The sequence below is a fragment of the Glycine soja genome, chromosome 6 (genome assembly GCF_004193775.1).
Source record: "Glycine soja cultivar W05 chromosome 6, ASM419377v2, whole genome shotgun sequence".
NCBI lineage: Eukaryota > Viridiplantae > Streptophyta > Magnoliopsida > Fabales > Fabaceae > Glycine > Glycine soja.
The window spans coordinates 46,049,908-46,077,496 of record NC_041007.1 but is presented as its reverse complement, the minus strand read 5'-3'; the positions used below and the strand labels follow the sequence as shown (position 1 = coordinate 46,077,496).

General features: G+C 32.0%; 3 protein-coding genes across 5 annotated transcripts; all 3 read right to left on the bottom strand.

The window, feature by feature from the left end:
• Positions 1-508: 508 nt before the first annotated feature.
• Positions 509-3,165, bottom strand: LOC114417244 (H/ACA ribonucleoprotein complex non-core subunit NAF1-like). Its single transcript, XM_028382379.1, has 3 exons — positions 2,449-3,165; positions 1,955-2,032; positions 509-1,791 (listed from the first exon to the last, which is right to left on the bottom strand). The coding sequence occupies exons 1-3, from the start codon at positions 3,037-3,039 to the stop codon at positions 739-741; spliced, it is 1,722 nt and encodes a 573-aa protein (XP_028238180.1). The 5' UTR covers positions 3,040-3,165; the 3' UTR covers positions 509-738.
• Positions 3,166-5,481: 2,316 nt separating this feature from the next.
• LOC114417245 (secretory carrier-associated membrane protein 1-like) lies at positions 5,482-12,719 on the bottom strand. 2 transcript variants are annotated; one of them, XM_028382380.1, is made up of 13 exons: positions 12,525-12,718; positions 11,205-11,270; positions 9,483-9,584; positions 9,323-9,385; positions 8,866-8,899; positions 8,651-8,773; positions 7,890-7,952; positions 7,719-7,812; positions 7,123-7,168; positions 6,959-7,026; positions 6,125-6,173; positions 5,929-5,994; positions 5,482-5,838 (listed from the first exon to the last, which is right to left on the bottom strand). In XM_028382380.1, the coding sequence occupies exons 1-13, from the start codon at positions 12,582-12,584 to the stop codon at positions 5,752-5,754; spliced, it is 921 nt and encodes a 306-aa protein (XP_028238181.1). In that variant the 5' UTR covers positions 12,585-12,718; the 3' UTR covers positions 5,482-5,751. The 2 variants fall into 2 exon arrangements, with proteins under 2 accessions (XP_028238181.1, XP_028238182.1); XM_028382381.1 differs by lacking the exons at positions 5,482-5,838; positions 5,929-5,994 and having other exon boundaries at positions 6,153-6,173; positions 7,119-7,168; positions 12,525-12,719.
• A 4,842-nt stretch (positions 12,720-17,561) lies between these two features.
• Positions 17,562-25,143, bottom strand: LOC114417243 (protein STRUBBELIG-RECEPTOR FAMILY 3-like). 2 transcript variants are annotated; one of them, XM_028382377.1, is made up of 18 exons: positions 24,978-25,143; positions 24,719-24,819; positions 24,281-24,535; positions 23,466-23,595; positions 23,287-23,358; positions 23,029-23,094; positions 22,879-22,950; positions 22,706-22,777; positions 22,535-22,606; positions 22,388-22,453; positions 22,159-22,224; positions 21,152-21,540; positions 20,558-21,033; positions 19,618-19,889; positions 18,900-19,038; positions 18,584-18,720; positions 18,345-18,501; positions 17,562-18,240 (listed from the first exon to the last, which is right to left on the bottom strand). In XM_028382377.1, the coding sequence occupies exons 3-18, from the start codon at positions 24,414-24,416 to the stop codon at positions 18,142-18,144; spliced, it is 2,421 nt and encodes an 806-aa protein (XP_028238178.1). In that variant the 5' UTR covers positions 24,417-24,535; positions 24,719-24,819; positions 24,978-25,143; the 3' UTR covers positions 17,562-18,141. The 2 variants fall into 2 exon arrangements, with proteins under 2 accessions (XP_028238178.1, XP_028238179.1); XM_028382378.1 differs by lacking the exons at positions 23,466-23,595; positions 24,281-24,535; positions 24,719-24,819; positions 24,978-25,143 and having other exon boundaries at positions 23,025-23,094.
• Positions 25,144-27,589: the final 2,446 nt, after the last annotated feature.

The window sequence follows — 27,589 nt, the reverse complement described above, 5'->3', positions numbered from 1 at the left end:
AGATGTTGACATAACCGACACCCTCTGAAGTATCGTCCTGAAATTGTACAACATCTCTGATTTTTTTTTTTTTATCAACTATTCTTTCTTAAATTTTTTGACACTCCTGATATGCATAACACTAACCCCTTTAATTATTTTAAAAAAATATTATACTTTCTCCTTTCTTATTTATAAAATCTAAGTTTAAAAATGATGTTTTTCTTTTTATAAGACTCAATTTATGTTTTTTACATTCATTATTTTTAAACTTAAATATTCTTTATTAAAGAAAGAGAATGTATTAACAAATAATTAGAAATATTAATGATAAGAATCATTTTATAAAAAGTTACAAATTTTAAACATTTATTCCTATCAACTAGATTAGTCATTTTTTCTGATTTGGATGAATTAAGTAATTGAGTCATATATATATAAAAATGGGGGGATATCATGTATCAAGTAAGGGAAGTTGTTGTAAAACTTAAAATAAAAAGGTGCGTGCTCCTTCAATCAACTCAGTAAATAAACAAGATAATCAGCACCGAGCTTCTCAAATTCATAATAACACTTTCAAGCACAAATGAGGCCTTTCAATATAGGAACAAAACTACTTCAGGAACTAACCGAATTCATTTCAAAATTCAAGAGAGACTTACAAGAAATTTACAGGTGTAGTACATTCCTTGCAAAATGGCCCAACTCAAGAAATTTAGTTCAGTGTGCAGTAGAGCACAAAATAAATAATAACAACCTTCACTTGGGTGGACGCCACCCTTTCCTACCTGCACCATGAAATGTTTTTCTCCCACGATTAGCATTTGGACGCGAATGAAATTGAGAGGGGGCACCATTAGAATGAAAATTCATGTTTCTTTCTGAACGCAATTCAGTGGATGGAAAACCCTGCTGTGCAGCAAATATAGGTGGCTGACTCTGTGGGAAGGGTGAACCCATCCCAAATGCGATTTGATTTTGACCAGCAAGTCCTGCTGCATATTGGGATTGAGCAAACATATTGAGCTGCATCCCAGGTAGCATAGTTGTGGGAAGAGATCCCTGATTGGGATGTAATTGCTGTTGAAATGGAATTCCTGGCATAGGAAACTGAGGAGAAATTTGAGGATTTTGTGGGTACCATGGCATGCCATTTGTAGGAAATCCATTAGGAAGCATGGGAGACTGTTGCTGATGTGGAAATGTTGTTCCAGTTGTCCAGACTCCATTCGTAGCAAAGTTTGGAGCTGCGTTTAAGGGTGGAAGTGGGGTAGTTCCACCCAAATGACCTTGTGCAATGCTTGAAAAAGGAGGACAATTTCCATGATGAAGCATTGGCACAGAAGGTGCAGCTGGTGCAGAAGGTGCAGAAGGTGCAGCAACATCTTTCGGTGAAAATTTCTTTCTGTTGTTTTTTTTCTTGCCATGATTTTGATCGTTTGCACCCCTCTTTGTCTGTTTTTGCATTCTCTTGTATTCAGCCTCTTTCTCATCATCTGAAAACTCCATTTCATCAGACAACTCTTCATCATCTGCGCCAGATGCATCGTACCCTTTCCTATAGAGATCCTTGTTATTAATCACGTGATCAGCAAATTCTGGAACAAAGGAGATCAAGGTTCCCTCATTGATCCCCGTGGGGACTTCACTTTCAGAATTGTATCTCACAACATAATAAGGGTTCTTGACTGGTCCAAAAATTTCATCAATTAAACCTAGTGGTTTTTGGCTTTCAGTCAACCAAAGAATAGAACCCTCATTGAGAGGGTCATGCTTCTCCACTCCTTCCACGATGACTTGAGCACCAAGAGTCTGTCCAATGAGAATTCCAACACTAATCAGTACCCTTTCTATTATATTCCTATAGTCATCTTATTATCTTAACATCCACACAATTACACAAACACTTAATTAAGCAACTAAAGAAACTAAATTTGCAATCAATAATGGAACATCTAGGTTTCCATAAGCTTACCGACATAACAATTCCAACTGGCACCGTTTGATGGTGTGGTTCCAAAATCGCATCTACGGGAGGAACAGGAGGCAGATTCTGCAAAAGTTAACACCATTCAAAAACAATACCCAAAAAGAACAAAATGAAATTGCATAATAGCACAGATCCAAGCCCTCTAGTTACTCAGATTAGTTCCAGTTATTAACCTTCTTCACCCTCGGTGTATTGCATCAAACATCAAGAGCGTTTCAAAATTTCTCATATTCTAACTTCCTTCAATTCAAATCTCTAATAAAGCTTCAAAAATATAAGGCCAAACTACCCAAAGTCTACACTTTTTAACTTGTATGACAATAACTGGCACAAAATATTCTCCCCAGAACAAACCAAACTCAAATACACAAGAGTCTAAATCCATAGAGTTCACAACTTATCGCTACACAATCAAGTTACCAAATACTTAATATTTAAATCTAAAATTGAAAAAAAAAACAAAATAAATAAAAGAACACCTGAAGCTCATTCTTTGACCTGATCGGTCCACCTCCTCCTCCCACATCACCATCTTCATCACCATCCTCATCAACAATGCTCCAACTAACCATTTTCTCTTCATCAGAATCACTTATCTCACCTTCTTCAACTTCCACATCATCGTCATCGTCGTCCTCGCTATCACTACAACTACTACTACCGCTGCTGCTGTTACTACTACTTCCGCTACCAGAATCAGAAGAAGAGCTCTCAGACTCAGAATTTTCACTCTCACTCTCACTTTCAATTTCAATTTCACTATCATCCTTAACAAGGTTCTCCTCAACTGAAAGAGAAGGACCCACCAAAGTGATATTCTCCAAGCCTTCCTCAATAGGAACAGCACAACCCAAAGTTCCAAACTTTTCAGCCTCCGCTTCATGTGCCTCCACCCCAGTAGGGTTAGGGTCAATTTCCGACCCTTTTTCGTGAAGGCAAGCCATTGCTGTCTCCACCACAGTAGGGTTCGGGTCAATTTCCGACCCGTTTTCGTGCTGGGAAGCCATTACTGTCTCCACCCCAAAAGGATTCGGATCGATAATCGACCCGTTTTCGTGTTGGGAAGCCATTGTTATCTATTATTATTGACACGGAATCGAAATCAGAAGAAGGTGACTTCGAATTCAAAGGGAGGATTTGGGGGTATTTTCGCTCTCGTCGCTTAAACCCTAGGCGCTAGGGGTTTTATGAAAGAACGAGAAACAATCTGCTATATATACGATGCCGTTTTTATTTTATTTTATTTTTAGGTCATGATAAAGTATATCTATTTCTTGTACAAATATTTGAAAATGAAATAAATTAAAAATAATAATATAATAATAAATTTATAAATTAAAAATATCCTAATAATTTAGGCGTCAATTGATTTACATCTCTAATGGCTTTTAGGTTTTTATTATATGACTAGTAAAAAAATCCCAATTCTTACATGTAGCATCAGAATAAAATAATTAAATTTGTTTATTTTTTATTATATATTCTCCATACCTCTTTTTTTATAATATATATTAAAGCTACATCGTTTTCAAATGAAATTTGATTATTTTATAAAACCAAAATATCATCAATCAATAAATTGGTTATATATTAATTATATATTTTAATCAAGATAATTAAAAATATTAATTGATAAACAAAATAGACAAGAATTAAGAAGATTTTAAATAAGGATAATCAATATACTTTTGACAGTTCCAAAATAAATCGTGTGCTTTAAACATATGTATTTTTTTTTCATTTATGACTTCGTAAATATATTTTACATAAAATAATAATATATATTTATTGTTTAATTTTAGCATATAACGATTTTTTCTCCAAGAAAAAAATATTATACTTATTTTCTTAAATAGAATTACTATAATAAATAATTAATAAAATTATATTTTTGATCCTTCTATAATTCTTAATCCACAATTTTGATCACCTATCTTTTTTTCTCACGATTTTTGTATGAACTTTGTAATCTGAGAAACAATCGTAGTGCATATTAAAATTCCTGAAATGACAGAGGGTATCGTTTGTAAAACGTAAGAGTTGTGTGTAATATGTGTAGGAGTGCATGTGTAGTAATTGTATAAAAACAAGGGGTACAAATGAGGGGATGAGTGCTTTATTGGGTCACTTAAGTGAAGGACAATTTTGGTCTTCAATGAAAATAATACAATAAAAATGTAATTCAATTTTTAAAATAAAACGTAATTTAACAATGTTACCAGAGGAGTGTCAAAGAAATGATCTCGAGTTCTTTATGTAATTCATGTAAAACATGTGTCATTCCAATTTGCTCTAAAATTAAAATCACACATTTTCTAAAAATATAATTTGAATTACACACTGCCATGTGTGCTCAAGGTCAATGAAAAGGTTCACATATGCACTAATTCAGTTTGGGCTCTAACTCTTTTTTAGTAGATGCCTTATCGTCAAATAAGGTTTAAAAACATACTGTAATTTTTGTCCAATGATAGAACTCAACTACAGTTTTCAAGTTATTTTTAGTGAGTGAGCCATTTTATTTTCTACTCACACAATAACTGTCATTTTAAATTACATGTTTTTTTTAAAAAAAAGTTAAGTTACACTTATGATAATTACTTATATAAACAACTTATATAAGAACTCTTTAAGAACCTATTTACCGTAATAGTATTTTCAAGATACTTATATTTAAAGCAAGAATCACTTTGTTTAAAAGTTAAAAATAAAAATTTCACCCAAAAAAAAAAAAGTTAAAAATAAAAAAGGTAGTTCTGATATAAGATAATCTAGTAGTTATTTTTTTAGTGATTAAATAAACGAAATCTAATTTATGTTTATATACAATCATAATTTTTTAAAAGAAAATTGATTTTATGAGAAGCTATTCATTTTAATTAGAATTTAAATTCCCTTCCGATTATTTTGAAAAGCTAAACAATCACCTGAAAACCTAAGGCTATGTTAGGAAACACATCTACTAATTTCTAGTTTTTTTAACTAATTGAAAAATTCATTTAAATATTTGATACAATTTTTTTATAGTAATTTTTACGCTAATTTCTAGTTTCTAGTTTTTTTATATTTTTTTCATTTTTATCTTTGATATATTTATTTATTTTTCTTGTTATCTTTTTTAAAATAAATCATAATATTATTATTTTTATATTATTTTATATTTTTCAATTATTTCGACAATTAATTTTACAAAACACTTTTAATTTAATAAATTAATTTTTCAACTTCTAACCGTTAGTTTTCAATTAACTTTTTAATTTTTAACTAACTTTTCTGCTAACTTAGCCAAATATAGCCTTCAATTTCTGATTATTTTGAAAAGAAGCTGTAACAAAGGGTTTTTTTTTTTTTTAAGATTGTAACAGAGGATTCCTAAATCACAATTTATTTTTACATTTGAATTAAATGAGCTTTTTACCCAACATATCGAACCATAAACACTCCTTCATACTTGATTCACTTCTTGTTTGTTCTTTTGGTTACTTTCATCCGATAGTCTAGCCAACAGAACGTTTAAACCCACAAGATAGATGGAGTATTTTGTTAATAAAAAATATAAAAAAAAATGCTGAAATAAATCATTTGTTAAGGGGCTATCTCAAACAATGATTTCTATATATGCACAACTAAGCTTCTATCTTAATTATCTGGTTTGACACAAACCTAGGAAAACGCATCCCAGTATTAAACAAAGAGTAAAGTTTGTAAGGAGAACTGGTAATGGTAACTCAAGAAATCATTTTTCGGGTATATCCATTAGGAAAACAATTGTAAGTGCCATGTCATAGAGCTGCCATCATTGTCCCTCTCGCAGCCTCACGCTTTAAAACTGCAGCCTTGCCACTGCCACGGAAGTACATATATACTTGCTGCAAAATTTAAAAGCACATAATCAAACAAAAAGACTCAAGTAACTTCAAGAGAATATGTTGGTGTTACAGTGCTAATATGATAAAAACCTGTATAACCCAGATGCTCAGCACTGACTCGAGACAGAAAAGGCCAAATCCAATGAAGTAGAATATCTGCAATTCAGCACAAATACTAATATCATCTCAATGTGAAATTATAACTGGAGAATGTATCCCTCTGGTACAAAATAATTATATCCAACTGTTTATTATATAAGGCAATATATACGCAATTGAAACTTACCCCAACCAATGCATTGTCTCCCAACACATCAATCGCAGCCAAAATGCCTCTGTCCACAACATAACAGAGGGTACAACCATATTAGTTTGAGTAGAAGCGGAATAAGAAAATAACAAATGTATTTGGCATATTACTGATCTACAAAAAAATCATGGAGAATATACCATCAACCCTGACACAACAATACAATTAATTGATGATTATAAAAGATAGTCATTAGAGGGCGAGCCCTGGTGCAGCGGTAAAGTTGTGCCTTGGTGACTTGTTGGTCATGGGTTCGAATCCGGAAACAGCCTCTTTGCATATGCAAGGGTAAGGCTGCGTACAATATCCCTCCCCCATATCTTCACATAGCGAAGAGCCTCTGGGCAATGGGGTACGAAGTTTTTGAGGGCGAACCCTGGTGCAGCGGTAAAGTTGTGCCTTGGTGACTTGTTGGTCATGGGTTCGAATCCGGAAACAGCATCTTTGCATATGCAAGGGTAAGGCTGCGTACAACATCCCTCCCCTATACCTTCGCATAGCGAAGAGTCTCTGGGCAATGGGGTACGAAGTTTTTTTATAAAAGATAGTCATTAATCATTATATTAAGTAGATACAAAACTAAATAACTAACAATTATGCAGGGTATATTGCCTCCAACTTATGCCCCACTAGTTACATAGTTTATGGATGAAACCCCAGACAAGACATAATAAGCTCAAATGAAAAGACGCTTCAGCCATCCCCAGTGTTTCCTTGCCTCCAGAAGATCAAATCAGTAAAAGACTAGTTACAAAAGAATATCAGTTGGCAAAATATATCCAGTAAATGCAAAATTAGAAGGACACTCACGTGAGAGATTTTCCTTTGAAGATAATTGGTGGAGCAACTGCAGCTAAAATGCAAAAGGCAATGTGCAACTGCTTGTAGAAAAGAGGGAAAAAAAAAAAGAAATGAGCACTTAACAAAATTAGTACAGAATTAGTTAGTACAGAAGTAAAATACATAAAACTTGCCATGTAAAGCAAGAAGAACCAGCCAAATTTCAGAGCACTGTCAGTCCTGAAACACAAAATGGAACACAATTATGAAACAGAAACAACATCAATTTGGAACAATAAAATCAATAATAAACTATCATAGAATTCAAATAATAGAGTGATTCCTTCCTGTTCAGAATATAAATATTGTTACAAAAGTATTATCCATGTTTTTTTCATGTAATTTAGAAGAAGGTGGTTATGCATCTACAGACTCCACCTGCCTTTCCCATCCATCTCATTTCCCCTCTTCTTTTGGTGTCCCCTTCCAAATAAAATCAGATCAACTTATTGCTGAAGGTAAACTTTGAGTCCATGGAGCTTTACAAGTCTACACAATGACAGTATTGCCTTCCAAAGGCTCACATTCTTCCCACACATTATCCAGGTGTACACACTACACACTGCTCTAGCAGTAAAATATTTGATGCTTCATAATTGAGCTAAAGCTTAGCAGATCATCTTCTGCTTTTTTTCTTTTCTTTTCAGTTTAACAAATCGGCTGTAAAACTCTTGAACAGATATCCCTATTCTAAATTGCAAAAATTGCATTAAATCTGATCGAACACTACCTCATAGCACGATAAAGAGGGCGATACCACAACACATAGGATCCTGGAGCACCAGAAATAAAATAGATAATAGCAAGAAACCAGATGGTTGGACCTACATGGAAAGACAAGTCTGTAAATTAAGCATGACTTAACAAAATTGATGCATCAATATCCAGTTGCAAGACAAACCTTCTCCTTTGATCCAAGCAGTAGTAACTGCCACAATATTCCACAAAAGACACAGAACCAAACCTGCAGATATTACAAAGTTGAAAAACTAAGACTAATATAATAATTAATTATGATTAAAAAATATTTACGCTGCTGAAATTATGGGGATTTGGATAAAGGAGGAGGAAAAGAGAGAATATGTTAATGTTGAAATAATGAAATATAATTGATATTTTGATTAGATGTGATGTGAAATACAAGATATCAACACCTGAGTATACTAATACTAAACTCTAGTTGAAAATAGTTTGATTTTCTTTCACTAAATAAAATATCGAACATTTATTGCTACTTCAAATGCCTAGATCTTGTGTCATGAAAACAAATGAAGCAATATTTCTAGATAGTCTAATAAATAAAGGTTTTTCAACACTTTTAAGTTTGGGCAATGCATTCAACAAGTATATAACAATAAAAAGCACCGCAAAATTACTAATACTAATTCTATCAGGAAATATCAAATGAGAGACATGCAACTATGAAAGTACTTTTTATTTCAAGTAAAATATCAATCACAGCTATAGTTTGTTGCTCATATAAGAAAATGCCTAAATAATTTGTATACATCTTGAGTTTCCATTTCATTTACCAACTCAACTACAAAGTACAGAATATAATTCATAAGAAAAACCAAGATAGATTTTGTTAATATTACTTCTCATCGAGTAGCTAGTTATGACTTCAAACATTCTAGAAGACAGTTCTGGAGTTCAACATACCCAACCATGTTGTAAATGCAATGTACTGGATCCTTTGAAGATGTACTGGTATTTCCTTTGCAATGTCATGATGAATGATGGGGAAAAAAGGTGGCCAATTTTTCTCCTCTATAACTATTCCAGCTGCAAATGAAAAAAAAAAATAAAGAGTTAAGAAACCAAAATACAGACATCACTCTAGTTGATTTCTATAAAGAATAGATGAACTCAAATACCTCGTGCTATAGCATCTTCCCTTCGTTTTAGTTCCTACAGAACATTATAAGATAATCAATTTCCTGAGTACACCAAATGATATTATATATAGCATAATGGCCAAATTAATACATAGTAATGTTAAAGTAAACAAATGAAGCAATAAAAACCAGAAATCACGATTTTAGTTAATGTACTGAACAAGATTCTCAACCGAAAGTTTACTACCCACATGCTAGTAATAATATACTAATATATTAAATATAAGAAAAAGTGGCCACAAACAATCACATAACTGACATAAGCCACTCTTGCTACCAATTAGGTCCCTGATGTTAACTTAGAATCTACAGATTCATTTTAATTTATTTGCACGTATATAAGATAGCAATATAAAATATTGAATCTGACAAACCAAGTCTCTAACTCATAAAAGTAAGTTGTATACTTGGTCCTAAAGATATCAAAATGAATCACCTGTTCCCTTCTTTTCAATTCAGCCTCTTTAGCTTGAAGTTCCTTCTCCTTTGCTTTTGCGTCCTAAAGTTAAGAAGTACATAATTAAATCTTTATTAAACAACAACATTGAGGCAGATAGTTTTGATATTTATTTCAAAATTTTCAAAATCCAGCCTACCTTTGCATTATTTAGGGGGATGTCAATAGTTGCCCCACGATCATAAGGCTCTGGTGGAAGGGGTGAGAGCCTTGAGTTTGAGGAGGGAACACTTCCAGTGTTCTGCAAATTCAAACAAATATGCAGCAAGTTAATTAATGTACAAGGCATTTTTTCTTCTTCCTTTACATTTTATGTTTAAAAGGAAGCACAGAAATTTTAGGAAATGAGCCCCAAAGAGAAAGTGGGAATAAAATGGACACCAAATCATCCTGTTGACAAATTGTCGGAAAAGAACACCATAATATAATAGCAGTTCATCAATCTACATTCAGTGACCCCCTCAAACGCCAAAGAAAAGAAACAGAGAAATAGCAAGACAAAAAGGAAACCATTATTATTATTATATAATAACAGTGCACTACCACAAACTGGTTCCCAATTTCATGACAAGAAAAAAATAGCATAACATATGTCAGTCCAAAATTTAGCACTTAACCATTTGGTTGTAAACTTTTATGGCCTTCTCCTCCTCAACAAAATCCTTCCTCAACTCCTACATTAAATAAACAATAGGCTGCACTGAGACAATTGCCTTCTGACTTCTCTGCTACCCATAATTTCTCTGCTGATAATAACGGAAGACATCGAGCCATTCTGGTTATCCACATACTCTTGCTATTTCATAGTCCTTATCATAGGCTACAAAAAAACTGAGTAGTAAATCTCAACTCAAGAAATTCCATACATACACCAATCTGCCCTTCCAAGTTAGTAAACTCTGTCCTCACTTCCTACTTCTTTGCTGATGACTGAACCTGAGTCCAGAACCACCTGATGTTTTTGAAAGCCCCACCCACAGGCTCTTATAACCTGATGGTATTGTTACATTCATCCTTCACAAAAAAGAAAACCCTACTTACATCTAAAATCTGCCTCCACAAATCACCACTTTCATGTGAATAGGCAAATAACTCCATGACCATTCACCGTGAAGTTTATTCCTAGTTTCCCCACTTGAATGGAAGAGATGACTTGACAGCTAACAAACTGAAACTGAATATCACTTTCCCTCTTCAGAAGAAATCAGTTCTTATAATCATACCCCACAAAAATCTCCATAGTAACAAAGATGCCATCCACTTACAAGTTTACAACCTATTGTACAGGAATCACTTCAAATATTGTATTGAGCATTAATACCACTCTTTCTCAATGAGAAAACATCAATTCCTGACAATCATTGTAGAATACTACTATGAAAGAGCATTATCACTGAATTCTTGTTCTGCCAAAACTCAATTTGACCCACTCCACAAGTAAAAAAAGAAAAGAGTCCATTCTTGTTCTGCCTTTTCTATTCTGCAACAAGCAATCATCTTCAATAACTCAACAATGCAAATCAATAATTGCCAACAAGTGTGTGCCAATAAAAATTACAACCTCTCTCAGAGAACTCGTACAAAGCCATTTCGTCCAGAGTAACATTACCAAATGATCCCTCCCAACCCATCAAGTATATATAAATCTCTAGATTAATTACAAAGGGGGAAATACTACAAATATCAAACTTCAATATATTAATTTCCAGACAGTAAGACCTGAAACAGTTATCGCACAATCAAACTACAGATGATACATGTCCAAAGTCGACAACCAACTGATTCCTTTATTTGTTGAAATATTATTTCATAAAGTGATGTATTTTACTGTAACATATGTGAGAGGAAAAGGAAAACTTACAGTAGTATAAAATGCACCTCCACTATAACTTGATTGCCCTGAGCCTTTTCCTTTAGCTGCTCCATCCTAAGATTATTAATAAAAATGCTAAATGTTTTGGTTCTTAGAATAATAATCAAATCTGCAATTTCTAATCAACAAAGGCAACAATCATGTTCATGCCTTCATGGCATAGTTAGATGAACATTTTTCATTTAATAATCACTAAACCAGTCAACCAGAGTATATAGAAAAATTATGAGAAGTCAATCTCTATTACTTCATTGAGGAACCCCCTGCCTTCTAAAGGAAATGACTGATTGAGAAAACTTGATGTTATTTCATACTTGATGACAGTATGTTTCCTCCCCAGGAGACAGAATCGTTTCATAAACAAGCATTTAGCCTTCTTTGATATCATAAGATTTACATATCCATTTTATTTGTGAGGGAGAACTACCAGATTACTTAGTAAAATGTCTTTATTTGATTTTTCTTAGCTAGAATTTCCTTTTTGTACAAGTGTGGCTGTTGGCCCGATATATTTGGTTTTCGTCTGAGCACGATGATATATAGTATCATCAAGGTTTTAAATATTGGTCACGGTCGCGTTACGTTTCCGACACAGTCCCAATTGAAGTTGCGGACAGTTAAAAAATCTTGATCTTGCGGCCTAAATCACGGTCATGGACCATTTTTTAAAACCTTGAATATAAACACATTCAAAATTGTATTTTATGTTGAAAGCATAGCAGCAAAGTTAAAATAAAAAATCGATGGATGGATTTTTCAACGGACAACCCAGTGACAAGGAGAAAAACGATAATTCCTTTCAAGTAATCACGACTTAGCAAACATATTTACAAATTAACTACAATTAGCCAGTCAAAAAGCTTATCCCGACATGAACCACTGTTTGCAATGGTTCTTCGTTTCAAATCCCTAAATCAAATTTTCAGCATTAATCACGTTCCAAAAAATTATTCCACCGATAAATAAACAAAACAATTCAAGTCGTTTCAGCCTCATAATAAGCCAGGTCCAGTTAACCAAACAATAAAACTGAAACGAACGGTTAAAATTAAAACTAATTAAAATTCAGTTAGTAAACGACTAAGATTTTTCTCCACTGGACTCTTACGCTGTCACTAGATATGTGTTCGGTTCAGTAATTAGTTAAATTACGCATCCAAAAAATCACCGATGATACATGAAGCGTTCAATTAAAGAACGATCTCGAGTTAACGGAAACGGATCTAGGTGTCGCGAAAAACGATTATGAACAATGAATTAGGAACTGAAAAAGCGAATCGAAGGAGTTAGGGGAAAATGAAGACTAACCGCGAAGGGATTAACCTCGACCGGTTCTTCGTCGAAGGGATTGGGATCGTAGCGACTCATGGAATCGGGTGTGGTTGTTGTTGTTGCTGCAATGTGTGTGTGTGACTCAGAGAGAAAGCGTTGGAATCTACGGCTTCCTCTCTTTCTTATTCTGTTTGTTTCTGACAAAAACTTCACACAAAACGCAAAATCTGCATGCGTCCTTTTTATAACCGTTTCCTTCCCTTCACTCTACCCTTTTAACTTTATTTTATTTTGAGGAAAAATATTTTATTCTCTTTTTTATATACAAACTTTTTTTCTTTAATACATTTTTCGTCTCAATGATTTAAATTTTTATGTGTCTAATTTTTTATCATTTTATTTTTTATAAAAAAAATTATTTTTCTTCCTTAAAAAGTTTAAATAATTCTCTGAATCATAAAATAAATATGTTTTATAAGAATTAAAATGAAAAAAATTACAGGGATTTAAACCTATTATTTTATAGAATGTTTTTATTTTAATTTTTTATTTTATTCTTAAAACTAGGATATGTTTAGATTTATTTATTTCCTTATTGAAAAAATTATTTTTGTATGATATCCTTTAATAATAAAAAAACTTTCGTCAGAAGAATTTTTAAGAAATTTTATTAAAAGGTAATTTGAAAATAAAATTTATAAAAGTGATATGATAATCTAAGATTTAAAAAAAAAAGATAATTCGTGTCTTATTATAAAGAGAAAAAGGAAATTTATGTGAAAATAAATACAATAGTGTTTGTTTGAATTTTTTTTCTGGAATCCGCATCTTAACTATAACCACATTAAAAAGAATGTAAAAGCAACTATTTTTTGCTTTGAAGATCTGTGTCCAGATGAGAACCAAAACAGATATATATATATATATATATATATATATATATATATATATATATATATATATATATATATATATATATAACCAAAGGAAAATTTAAAAAATAAAAATAGTGAGTATAAAACTATAAATAGATTACTTACCAAAAAAAACGCTAAAATAGTTTCATTATACTACTTTATTATACAACTAAAAATGTGAAAGATCCTACAAATAGTAAATAAACGAAATGTGTAACGTGTATGTAATTTTGCAAACAAAAAATTATTTTTTATCTTATGCACCAGTTGCATAAGTTAAAGATGTTGCGACTTTTTTTAGAAATGTAACTGAAACTAAAAGTTAAAATAAAATTAAAAAGATGTAATTGGAATTGAAAGTTTATAATTCTTAGTGATAAAAATATTTATTAGAAAAATGAACATGAAATGAAATTATTCCATTTATAATAGTTATATATTATATATAATAAATTCTTCTTTCTAACAATATTGTTTTTGCATTTTTAATCTTGAATCTCGTTGATAGAAAATTCGGTAAAGCAAATTATGTAATAGCCGTTAGCCTGTGGGGAGGACAGTTTAGACTGTTTAATATTTTAGCTATTATTTTTTATTATAATTACAATTCTCACATATAATTGATTTTAATTTAAGGTGTTTAAATAACAACTCTTAACTTAACAATGACAATCCACAAAATATTTTAAACAGTTAAAAACGACGTAAATTTAGTCAATTTGTTCCAGATGGACGAAAGTTTAACAACTTATAATAATGACCCTTCAATATATTTAAAGAAAAATTAATTCTTTAGTTCCCTGTTGAGCTTTTTTCAGAAATAGATTCTGATGTTTATAATTTTGACATATTTAATTTAATTTTTATTTTATATATTAGTCCTTATATTTTTATTCATGTGAGATTTGGTTATCAATTCTTGTAATCTTTGCCAAAGTTTTACTCATTTTTCTGGTTCATGAGTCATTACTGTAAGTATTTTTTATACAAGAAGTAATCTTATTTGAATTTAGTAAAATTATTATCAGCAATAATTTTTTAATTGATAAATGGCCGGATGAAGATTTGACTTAATTTTTTTTATTTATTAATATATCAGACATAAAGTTTTGTTCATTCTTTTATTTATTGATTGATATATTAAACTTTATTTTTTTAATGAAAATAATATCCTTATAAGTTTTATTTATTTAGGCCAAAACCTTAACCAAGAAACAAAAATACTAAATTAGTGAGGAGGTGTTTGGTTTAGTTGTTTTTTATTTTCATTTTCACTGAAAAAGAAAATGGTGATGAAAATATGTTTGATTGGATTTCTGAAAACATTTTCAGTGAAAATGAAAACAATAAATTCTCATTTTCAATATTTTCAGTTGAAAATAAAAATCTTATTTTGGGTAAAATAAAATTGTGGTGACAATAAATGTAATTTTAAGTAAATCTAGAAGACAAAAAATCAATATATCAATATTTTTATTTCATGAAAATAGAAAATAAGAAGTCAAATCAAACATATTTTGAGAATTCTAATATTTTGAAAATGAAAACAGAAAATGAAAATACAAACCAAACCCACCATTTTAATACCGAAAATGAAATTCATATCTCTTGCAACTCTTCTTCACCCTTAAAATTGTTCAACTAAGGCAAACTTTTTGGCTTATATCGTATTCAATTAGCCACACTCAAACAAAAAGAAAGCTCTTACGTTGCATCCGAAAGTCATAAGTACAAAAAATATTAAATCATATTCTGAAGCAGTAAGATTTCTCTTTCGGTGGTGCATAAGGGCCTGTCAATTTGATTTAGCATGAAACGTCACGTAGCAGACATTCTTTCTCAATGTTTAATCATGCAACACATTGCATAAACCCTCAGCCAAATTTGGTTTGATGGTGAAATCTATACCAATCGGTTCAAACTTCAGATGATTTTATTTTTTTAATTGGCATCATAGATTTTTTTTTTTAAAAAAAAAACATAGTTTAGAATTTGAAAAAATAGAAACTAGCACATGGTTTAAATAAAATTCATCTCATGTAACTTTTTGCTAATCTGTTTTTTTAATAAAATTTAAACAAATTGATCCTAATAGTTTTTTTTTTGTGTGGAAATTTGTTCCTAATTTAACCAAAAAAAAACAAACATAATAACCAAGTAAATTATTATTCTAGTTCCTAAAAAAATAGAAAATGATTATTTAGTCGTATAAAAAAAAAGAAGGAAATTGTTCTCAAAATCTTAAAATTTTAAGGTGTAGATATTTTTAATTTCTAAATTAATTAGCATTAGTTAACATTACTGTAAAATGCTAACATGATACAACAAATATTCGCATTGATATCTTTTTTTTCTTATTATTTACATGAATAATTAATTGGAGTATTTTTCATTGTTTATTGAGATTTTTTTATTAGTCAATGATTGTTAGTTTTTGAAATTGTTAGGGGAGATTTGAACTCATAACTCCTTCTCCTCCCTTCAATCCTGGAATCACTCATTTTTAATCACCAAATCAACCGTATAACTTCGGTTGTGTATTGAGATTAATTTCTTTCAAAAAATTTGAAAACACTTTGTCCTCTCTCAACTAGATTTCTCTATATATATAAGAATTATAATCCGAACACATGATCTCTTGTTTAAGGAACTTGCTATTATCACTCAAATCAACCACTTATATGTGGCTAATGTGCTTTTGATTCATATAGAAGGAATAATCATTTTACTCCTTGAAAAATTAGATGTTGGTTTCGTTAAATCTGAAAGGAGGAAATTGATCAGGAGATTTTAAATCTTTAGTCAGAGTTAGTCATTGTACATGTGTTAATTGGTGGTACCTAATACTTATTGGAGATGGTGATGCAATACTAGTTAACATAAGATCGCCCATGTAACATCAACTTTATTTCTTAAAACTTACAAAAGCAACAACAGAAATATCAGACACCTTTATTTCCATGATTCACACGCTAAAGATCAATCTCAAAGTAATCCCCACCAAACCACGAGGTTTCCCTGAATCATCCAATCCAATGCTTAACATCTCAAGTAGATATAGCTCTATAATCAGTTTCCCACCTCCAACTCCTGAATTGAAATTCCCACTGTCTTAGAATATGTACAATATTCTCCTCTAGGAGCTTTAGCATTGAGGTGGAAACTTCAGTGTTAGATACCTTAACGATGAGCAAGAACTGAATGAAGTTGCCAAATAATTTCAGTGTCAGGTCATTACTCAATCACAATGTTGATTTGTTGGTGTTGCAATATAAGGTTATGTTTTGGGATTAAGTTTGGAAAGTACTTTTACAAATTTCAATATACATCTGTAAATTATAATAAGCAAAATGAAGAAGAAATTGTTGGATTGGCATGGTGGGGCTGATTATAATGGAAGTTTTGAAAGAGAAGAATGAAGGACTTCATGTAATTAATTATTGATCACGAGACACATTGTTTTAATTTTTTTCTTTTATTTATTAATTATATTATGATTAATTTGGGAGGCCTTGATTTGTTTTCTAAGTTCACCTTTTTATATATTTATGATGCCCATGCATAACTAATATCCATGTTAGTCTTTATCTGATTTTTTTTAAGAAGTTCACGTTTTATATATTCATATGGAATTCTTATATAGAAAATATAGCAAGTGTTCCAACAGCAAGCTGTATTGTTTCTGTGGTTGGTTGTCCGAAGTCTGCAATCTTATTTTGTAGTTTAGGGATGCTAATTCTTCTATAAAAGTGGAGCTTATGCCTACTTTTTCAGGTGAATCATTTAATTTCTGGATTTGTTCTGTTTTCATTTTTTAAGCATCTAAATCATCATCTTTTTTTAAATAAACAAATCCTCGAGTATACCTTATATAAGAGTTCATTTAGGCCAACGATCCATTAGAGTTAATTTAGGGCTAAAGATATATGTGCTTATGAGAGTTTTTCTACAGAAAATAGAGTTTTTTTCAAGTAAAAAGGCTCTCAAAAGCTGTCAACAGGACTTTTAGCCTTGCATCCAATCAGGTTCATAGTGGTGAGAAATTTGAGTAGTTTACATTAAATCCTTTATTCAAACCCTATTGCCACTAATGTACAGTCACACCAAAAGAAAAAAAAAATGCAACCTCAAGGTTAGTTAACGCAAGAACTAAATATACTGACAAATTAAAAATCCAGATACCTTGATAACAATTATTTTGGACCTAAAATGAATAAGTCCTGATCTTTCAAAGACCAAAATACAATGATTTTATCCTAACATCTTTTTGTAGTGTACAAAGAACAATCAATAAATTACAATGCTTGTCTGTGATTTAATACAAATGATCAACAAACTTTTATTACGAAGGATGAACCTAAAAACCACAAGGATGCCACAACGGAATTACATTTGCTATCAAGACTTGGGAAACAATTATCAAACAAATGGGTTAGTTGGCACGTCTCTACAATATTAATATGGCATATTTTAATCCACTATGAAATTATCAGATATCATAAGACTACAAATATGAGGTTGGTCACTACCATTCTCTTAAGTTTTTGATTGGACAAAACTCTTGGTAGAACTTGGCATGTGAATGTTGAATAGGTTAGTAGGGAATAATGAAGCATGGAGACAACTAATTGGGCTCCCCTCAGACGACATGACATCTCTACAAGTTGATATTCAGCAAGTGGATCTCTCATCTCTGCACATTATGATAAATTCACAAACAAATGTCACTACCTTTCTCATTTTTCATTTGATTCAGTTTGCTGAGACTCCTTCCTTATCATATTTAGCAAGTATAGGACGACCTCGGACATTGCTGGCCTAAATTCTGGCTCAGACTGCATTACATACATTCAAGGCAAGAAATTAATTTAATTCCATGGAATAAAGATAAATAAGCTAATAATAACTGGAGTTTAAGTTCACATAGACAAAGGGTCACCTGAAGGCATCTAGAGATAATGTCTGCAAAATTTGACAATGATTTTGCAGGGTAATTTCCATTTAATGAAGGATCAACCATCCTTGATAACGCATCGATATCATGTAGTTGAGGAACTGCCCATCTGACCAGAAATTGCTCCCCTCGTGGTCGTGTCCTGTCCAAGATGTTCCAAATAATGAATTAACTGGATAAAAAGCCAAACAGATTACTGAAGTACTTTGGTTATGCATTCTCACCTATCGTGCGATGGACGGCCAGTCAAAAGTTCTAACATAATCACTCCAAAGCTGTACACATCACTTTGATATGTGTAAATTCCAGACTCAAATTCAGGAGCTCCATAGCCATAAGCAGTTAACAGGTTCCCCGAGAGCTAACAACACAGAATATTAACAGACTTGTTATGCAAACTACATTGACATATTTAATGATATGCTATTCAACAATAAATCCTCCTACCATAGTATGAGGTACATCAACCGTCCCAGTAAAAATTTAATCATTTCCCTCATAATGTTGAAACAACTTTTACAATATCAAATCATGTCTTACCTGACTGACAGATCCTGAAGCTATTAATGGAGCTAAACCACAATCAGAGACCCGCACGGATAGATCATCATCAAGGAGAATATTGGCAGACTTCAAATTTCTATGTACTACAGGTGGCTGACATTGCTCATGCAGATATCTTGTTAAAGGACAAAGAAGTATTAGATTTAGAACCTCAAATCTTGTATTTTTTAAATATCTTAAAACAAAGAAATAAAAGTTCCAACTCCTCAACTTCCAATTATGTTTTTGCATAAGCTTCATTTATTTGTCTAAAAAATCCTATAGCTCTCTAAAGGGACTGATAGAGATTTCTTAGACAGACCATTATTTGGTCAGAATCAACAGCTTATGTTTTTGGGTTCAATTGGTTCTTGAAAATGGTGTTTAACTATTTATAATCTCTTTCAGAGAATAGAGCATAATGTATTTTGAAAAACAGTAAGATCCACATCAAGAAGCATTGAGATTTGAGGGAAAGCATGATGCTTTACCAATTTACACTTCAGAAAGTTCTAGTAAGGTTGAAACATAATTACCTCATTACCGATTAAGTTTTTGAACAAATACTTTCAGCTTTAAATTTATTCATTGAGGACATATGAAAAATTAAGGCAGGACAAACTAGAATTTGACAACAAAAAACTTTGAACCCATTGTAAGCTACAATAACAAGCTTGAGCAATTTTTTCTTGATGATAATCGTTACTCGACTTACTCTAAGGCTCTGGCTGCCCCAAGTGATATCCGAATACGAGAATTCCACGAGAGTCTTGTTTTGAAGTCATCATCTGAGTGGAGTGCATCAAACAGTGATCCATTACTGCAGTACTCATAGATCAGAAGTCTTTGACCATGCTCTGAACAGTATCCAACAAGTTCAACAACATTTGCATGCCGTATTCTGTCAATACTATTTATCAATTTAAGAAATTCATCATCCTTCTGGTGTGCGGAGGCTCTCTTGTCCAGTTTCTTTACAGCAAGTAACTGACAATTTATAAAGAAAGAGGCAAGTGTCAAATATGAATCCAATGAAGTGAGAACACAAAATGATTATTTTAGCAAGTGAAAGGGAAACAGAGAGATCAGAATCAAGATGTGATCCACACATATTGGTAGTTAAACCTTTGATAGATCAACATATGCATTTAGCTATTTACCATGTCATCCAAGAAAAACCTTCACAAAATATTGAATTAACAATCTTATATAGTTTAAGTTGTTCAAGAAGCATGGAACTAGCAGACATTTGTGTTAGCAAAAAGAAGAGGGAGCCATGGATGCATACACCACAACTGCTTCTTGGGGGAAGATCATTCTCGTACAAGTTTTTTTTTTAAGAAAAACATTCTAATGTGTGAAATACACATTATCATGCAACATTAATCATCAGAAAACAAACCACAAACTGCATCAATAGAAAATTTGCACGCTTTCTACACTACATTTGACATCAGACCAGGAATGTTGAAACAAGAACAAATAGGAAAACAATGAATATCATCTGTTCAGCTAAATGAAAATTTGAGACTACCAAAAAAAAAAAAGACAATGTATCAATCACATTAATGTAACCATTATTGGCTATTTAAGGGTGATAAAAGTCAAAGAAGACAGAACATAATCAATGTAATTAATAAAAGCAACAATCCTACCTGGCCATTAGGAAGCTCTGCTCTATACACATTACCCAGCATGCCTCCTCCTATAAGATTTTCTTCAGAAAAGCTATTTGTATACTGTTGAAGGGATGCAATGGCAAAAAATTTTGCAAAAGTGGGAGGAGGAACTGAACTTCTAATGGGTGGATTGACATTAGTCCCTCTACTGGATGAGGCTGGCTCAACAATCACCTTCTCAGTTGGAGGAGGAGGAGGAGGAGGAGGAGGCGGGGGTGGAGGCGGGGGAGGTGGTGGGGGTGGGGGTGGGGGTGGAGGGGGAGGAGGAGGAGGAGGAGGCATTGAATATACTTCTAGTGTATTCATATCTATCTCATGCTGTCTTGGCTTTGGTATTGTTTCCATTCTATGCACATCCTTCTCTTGCTCACCCTGTGGATTTGGATTAACCCAAGTTCTCCGGCTCTCAGCATGATGACCCTCTTTTGGCTTTGGAACATCCCCTACTGGTACTGTTGTAATAAATTAAAATTGTTTAAAAATTAAAATGTTTAAACTGGATAATCCTTCCAATGAACAATTAAATGTTAAATAATAAACTAAATGAAGGACCAAGGTATATTTATTTGCCTTTTTCCATTTGACTACGTGGTTGGACTAAATCCCTAGCACTTTGTCTTTCACCTCCATATGCACCAATTTGATGTCGCTTGGATCTTCTGTCATCCCGTTCTCTTCTGCTACACCTTGGAATAAAGAGAATAAATCCTAGTAACAAAATAATGAATCCCAACACACTAGCAATAGATATCCAAACCACCCTTTTTGTGGATTTTTTGGATTTCCCAGTATGTGATTCATTTGCTGCAGTTGGTCCATCAGCCTGTTTAGTAGGTACACGGCCTGAAGATGGTGGTGTCCCAGAAACCGGAGTTCCTGGTGGTGCTATTGCTGGGGAGCGAGGAGAAGAAGCAGGAGTTGTAGTACTACCACTAACATTAAATGGGTTTCCAGCTTGTCTGCATAACAAATATCATCTTTATTCTTTAATAACTAAAGCTACAAAATAACTATATATTCTTCAAATTCAAATTTCTGATGTGATCAAAATCAGTAAATATTGAGAATAAAAGAAACTTCACACTAGGAATGAACACTTCAATTTTCTCAATAGTCACAGAATCACTATTTTAAAGCACCAGTATACACCACACAAGCTAATATCCTCATCACCAATCTGGGTGCAAAAGAAGTGTATCTTATCTAAATTGGAAATTGTGTGAAATCTTGACTCTTGAGACTTATCATAAATACCGTGTTTCTTTTTTCCAGGTCAATTAACTGGAGACAACATCTAATTGGGTATTTAATAGAGTCACCATGCTTCTGAAATTCTGCTGAATGACCTACATCAAAATATTATTTATTCTCTTTCAGCCATATAAATTCCTATCTTTGCTTAATTGCAACACTGGAAAACTCTGAAATTAACAAGAATCAGATAAAATTTCAAGAAAAGATGATCCGAATCGCCTAGTTTTCCATGTCCATTTTCACATTTTCTAATTCAAGATAATGCCCCATTTAAGCATAAAGAAGCAAAATATGTAAAGTCCTTGATTTTGTAAGACTTTCACCTGAAGGCAGGGATGCTTAGCAACTTTGGAGGTATTGGGCCAGCAAACTGGTTGTTCTCAACATTCCTGCTCAAACAGGACAAAATAATCATAAATTTAACAGAGAATCAAGAAATACTAACATTTAGAAAGACAGCATCTAATCCTATACGCATTTTTAAAGCTCCCAATTCATAATAAAAACAGCTTTATAAACTAATATATCATGAAATATGGTTAAGAGAAGTACAAATCTTTCAGAGGAAGGTCTTGTAAAACATCAAGTGTCCCAGACAGTTGATTGTTCTGTAAGCGTCTGCCAACAAGGAAATAGTGAGTTTGATTGATATAGAAAATAGAAGGTCATAATTTGATCTTGCTAAGAAAAAATACTAACAGGGTGGTCAGAGCCAACAAGTTATCCATAGAAGGAGGCAATTTCCCACTCAAATTATTTTGAGATAAATCTCTGCACAACAGTTAATTCCTCCATCAAATATTTCAATGTATAAATATAATGAAGCAAAGAATCTTCATCCAAATTGTCTAAATTAAAATGGGGCCATACAGATTGATCAATTGCGTAAGTGACTGAAAAGCATCTGGTATTTCTCCAGTTAAAAAGTTTTCGTTGAGAGACCTGAAAGGAGATAATTCAATATAATTTGGATGAACTAGCATAACATTTAACATCACCTACCATTCAAATTTAATATAAAACAGGAGAAGCAACAAACTCACATGTCTGTCAGTCCAGTCAAAGTGGATAAAGATGCCGGAATACTTCCAGTGAACTGGTTGGCTGCAAGAAAACTGCAAATACAATCCATCATGTCTTTTTGCACAAATTGTTGGGAATAGCTAGTATCACAGAGTTAGATTATTACATACAAGTTTCTCAAGGTAACTGGCAAACTGGATGGAATATTTCCTCCAATGTTGTTGCTGCTTAGATCACTAACTCCAAAATACATAGCAAACAGTAAAGAGGTTGCAGAAGCAATATATATGCACTATGAGAAGAATAACCACTGAAATTCATGAACTGGTGAAAATGCTACAGATGCACAAACATACAGATGTTCATGCATATGTGCATGAACACAAACAGGTAAATGCCGAGAGAGAGAGAGAGAAATTTCTATTTACATTACTGAGATTGAAACAAAAGTTGACAGTTTATCTCCCAGTTCTCCTCCCAAATTTGCACCATTTAGAACTCTGTCATAAATAAGATGATAAGAAAATTCATGATCATCTATTATGAGAGATGTCAATAAACAAATCAACATGAAGAGTCAAGTCAAAGGGATAACAGTATAACATACATTTTTTGTATGAATGATCCATTACACAGAATGCCTTGCCAACCTTCTCCACATGGATCTCCTCCACTAGCAACCCACCCAGGCAAAACAGGGGATCCCAGTGCAATGTATAAGCTATTAATTGCAGCAACTGATACAATCAAAAAATTTTAGACTATAGACTTCAGATATATGACATAACAAATCAAAAAAATGTTAAAAGCAATAATTCATAAATTTTCTGTTCTAGTTCACAGCCACACAGTTCAGTGACCCTCCACACATCAATCAAGACAAGGCAGAACATTCTAACATAGCACAATCAGCATTCAATATCAGAAAATTAAACAAACAAAACAAACAACAGAAGTCTTTTCCCACCAGATGAGGTTGATTACAACAGACCAATTAGACATTAAAACAAAAGGCAAATAGTAAAATTATAATATTAAATTAAGGACATTTCAACATAAAAATTAACTGTAGAGTAGACTGAATAGGCACAGCAGGAACACAAATTGTAACAGTTCAGTTTAAAGGGGGAAGTAGGTTATCAACCCCAAAGCATCACCAATTCATCATACAATACAACGCATGAAATCCTATTTGATAGCCAGTAGATATGAGAAAAGAAGATAGACTTTAACCACCATTGAGAAACAGTGAAACGCACACACACAAACAAACTATGATATTAAAAATAAAAAAATAAAAAAAAAGACCCAGAAGACTGCACTATCAGCTAACCACTACACTTGTGTGACCACAGAATCCTCAATCATTCACTAGGGAAACCACACAAAATGCCAAAGGCCAAAAAGAGTGAGAATCCTTACCATCAGTGGGATCAGTGGCTGCACTTGAAGTCTGAATTGTGCAGATCAACAAATATACCAATAGAAGTTGTTCATAGATCTTCACCCTCTTCCACTCCAAACCAGATCTCTTCCAACCCATTGATCTCCACCTCATCCTTTAATCTTCAGTACACACCTCTCAGTGAACTCAATCACAGAAGCATCCTCCAAAAACAGAAGAAGAACCAGGTCAACCCCCTTGAAGCTATTTTCGACCACCTCAACAAATCCAACCTACCAATAAAAAAAATGCACACCCCATGATTCCATTCACAAACCATAAATATGCGAAACACACCCCAATATAAAAAAACAATGAAATAAAATGCAACTTAGATTCCAAGCATTAAGCATGACCAAGAAAAGATAAAATCTGAAAACTAAACAAAACAAAATAAAACAATGAAATGAACTTACTTGTAGGAAAGTTAAGTGAAGAGCAGAACAAGGTTGGCAAATGCTGAGAATTTGCTTTGAGATTCTACTAAGAAGAAGTAGTTACTATTGCTGGAGGTGTGCTGAAGGAAAAAATAAAACTTGGCGTATGAGATTGATGAAAAAGAAGGAAACGTAAGCACACACATAGCATTGCATCAAAAAGGGGAATTTGGCTTATAATAATAATAAACTAATAATTATTATTGTTAAGTAGTTGAAACTTGCGTAAAACCCTAACCTTTGTAAAAGAAGGAGCTGGGAACAAGGAAAAAAAGACAGGCAAATTTGGAAAGGTTCAATGACGAAGGTAAGAGGTTGTCTCTGAAACACTACTCTCTCTATCTGTGTTCTGTGTCTCACTGTTCTCTTTCTCTCTCTTTCTATAAACAAAGGAAAAGGGTGTGCAAGAAAAATGAAGTCAAGTCATATATATCTACTCTGTAAAGTTATTTTCAGAATGCCAGAGTTGTCGTTTCCACGCGCCAACGACGGCGCGTGCCTTCTCTCTGCTTTGCTTGCATTCCATGAATAGTTAAGATTATTGTAAATTTGTAATCTTAATCTTAAATTCTTACCAATCTTGTTTATTAAATATTTTTGTTTTATTATAATTATCGTCTTAGATTATTTAACATAAATAAAAAATAATAAAAAATTGTTGCTTGGTTCTGCTTTCATCTGTTATTTTTTGCCATGGAATACATGTATGTATATGTTTCCCGTTAATGGTGTGCTTTTGTGTTATGTCGTTGGAAATTATTCCAACCTTGAAGAAGACCTGAGAAAAGGTAATTTGATTCCAACTTTTTTATCTCCTTTGTTAGAGCACAAGTCAGTTGCTTGTTCAAATTAGCATATATTCTTTCATATAAAATAAATTATCACATTCTGGATATTGTCACAATTGTAAGTATCTTTTAAAAGTTTAATAGTTATATATTGATATTGATAGTATAAAAAATTTACATTCTTAGTTAATTAAAAAGTACTATTAATATGATTTTTTTTTAAGTGTGCTTGCTTTGTAATTCTAAACCTTCTTCAAACTCTTGTTCAACGGATTGTTGCTTCTCATTTCTATGCTTTAAAAAGTGAAAATTTTTATTTGAAAATGGATTTTCAAACACACTCTTAATTATTTTATAGAGGTGAATAACTTTTATCATATATTTAACTAATTTAAGATTGTGATTCAATCATAATATAAAATTGTTTTATATTATTAATTAATACTACATTTACTTGATTTTAGTAATTAATAAAGCATTAAACCCCGGTTCTCAAAATATATCTTTTCTTATATGCAGCTGTCAAAAAAATTTTTATCTTATGTGCATTCATATTTCATCATTTAATTTCTTGTTTATAATCTACTTCCTCTTTCGAAATACTCTGTTCCGTTTAAAAGTTAAGATACCCTCGTTAAGTACACAGTTCAAAATAAGAAATTGTAATCAGACATATAACAGAATATGTATAATTATAGAAAATGCCACACTTTACCTTTCAATTTATCTTCGTACAAATTAGCTTATAATTGAACCATATTCTTTATGTTAGATCAAATTACAGAAGTTTTACACACTGGAACTTTAGGACAAAAACAACGCACCAAGACATGTATAACGTTATTTCCCTATTAGCATGTGTCAGAAAATTGATCTAAGAAGGTGGTAGATCAAGCAATTCAATATACTAAAGCACCGACACAAACACGAACACGAGACACAACATGGATACAGACATATAAACATTTGTAATGTTTAAAATATAAAACGTAATATAAATGTCGTGTCGATGTCAAATACTAACACGGACGCGTGTCGAACACCAAACACAACAAAAAACTAAAGTGTCCGTGGTTCATAGATTAAATATTATTATCGACATTCATTTTAGCAAAATGATATATATGTTGATAGCCATCATCTTTCAATTATCACAAGAGTGAAGTTGAGTAAGTTTATTTCTCCACCTATAAATCTTATGTTATATATTGTCAGAGATTCAGAGTGATGGATTTAATAATGGTTAAATGCTAAACATGAAACATGGCCTGGGGTAAAAATATGTAATATGTGATCTTTTTATCAGTCAGAAAAGAATGTAATGAGTGTATCCAACGTTATTTTTAAAATCAACTAGAAAAATATGAAATTTTAAAAAAAATCAGTTTAAAGTGAGATGAGAAAATGAAAATTTATAAATAATTTTACGAAGAATATATAGTTTTCAGACTTTCCTTTCTTATTTTTACGTTTGGAGTTTTTGGATGCTGGTTGCGTCTTCGCGGTGGAGACTGGAGAGTATTTCCACCTGCTGCAGATGCGCGTGGGGTGATCATGAAATTTATTAGAATATATAATTTGCGAAACCGAAATTCTTTTTTTATTTTTTATTATAAGTCTTTCGTTAAGAAATAAATAATAAAACGATTTTTAATTTGTTATTAGAAATTCATTAAAAATTGTGATAGAGCGTATTAATATTATTTCCCAAAAAAAAAACTTTTAATTTTTGAATCAAAATCTTTAAAAGCAATGATTAATATTTGCTTTTAGAAAAATGCCTAATAATTGAATAAGATAATCAAATTTAAATCTTCCCAAAATTAATATTACTTACTCTTATATATTTATTTTTATTTTGTTGTTTTATGTACTAAGTTTTCTATTTTGGCCCTTGTTCTATAAAAATTACATATATCTACTTTATGTAAATTTACAAACCATACGAAAAAATATTTTTGAAAAGAATAAAAGTGACAGGGATGTATATTATTAACAAAAATTCTTACAATTCTTTCCAAAAAAAATATTACAATTGATAAGTAAGCCTTTTAAGTTTTAA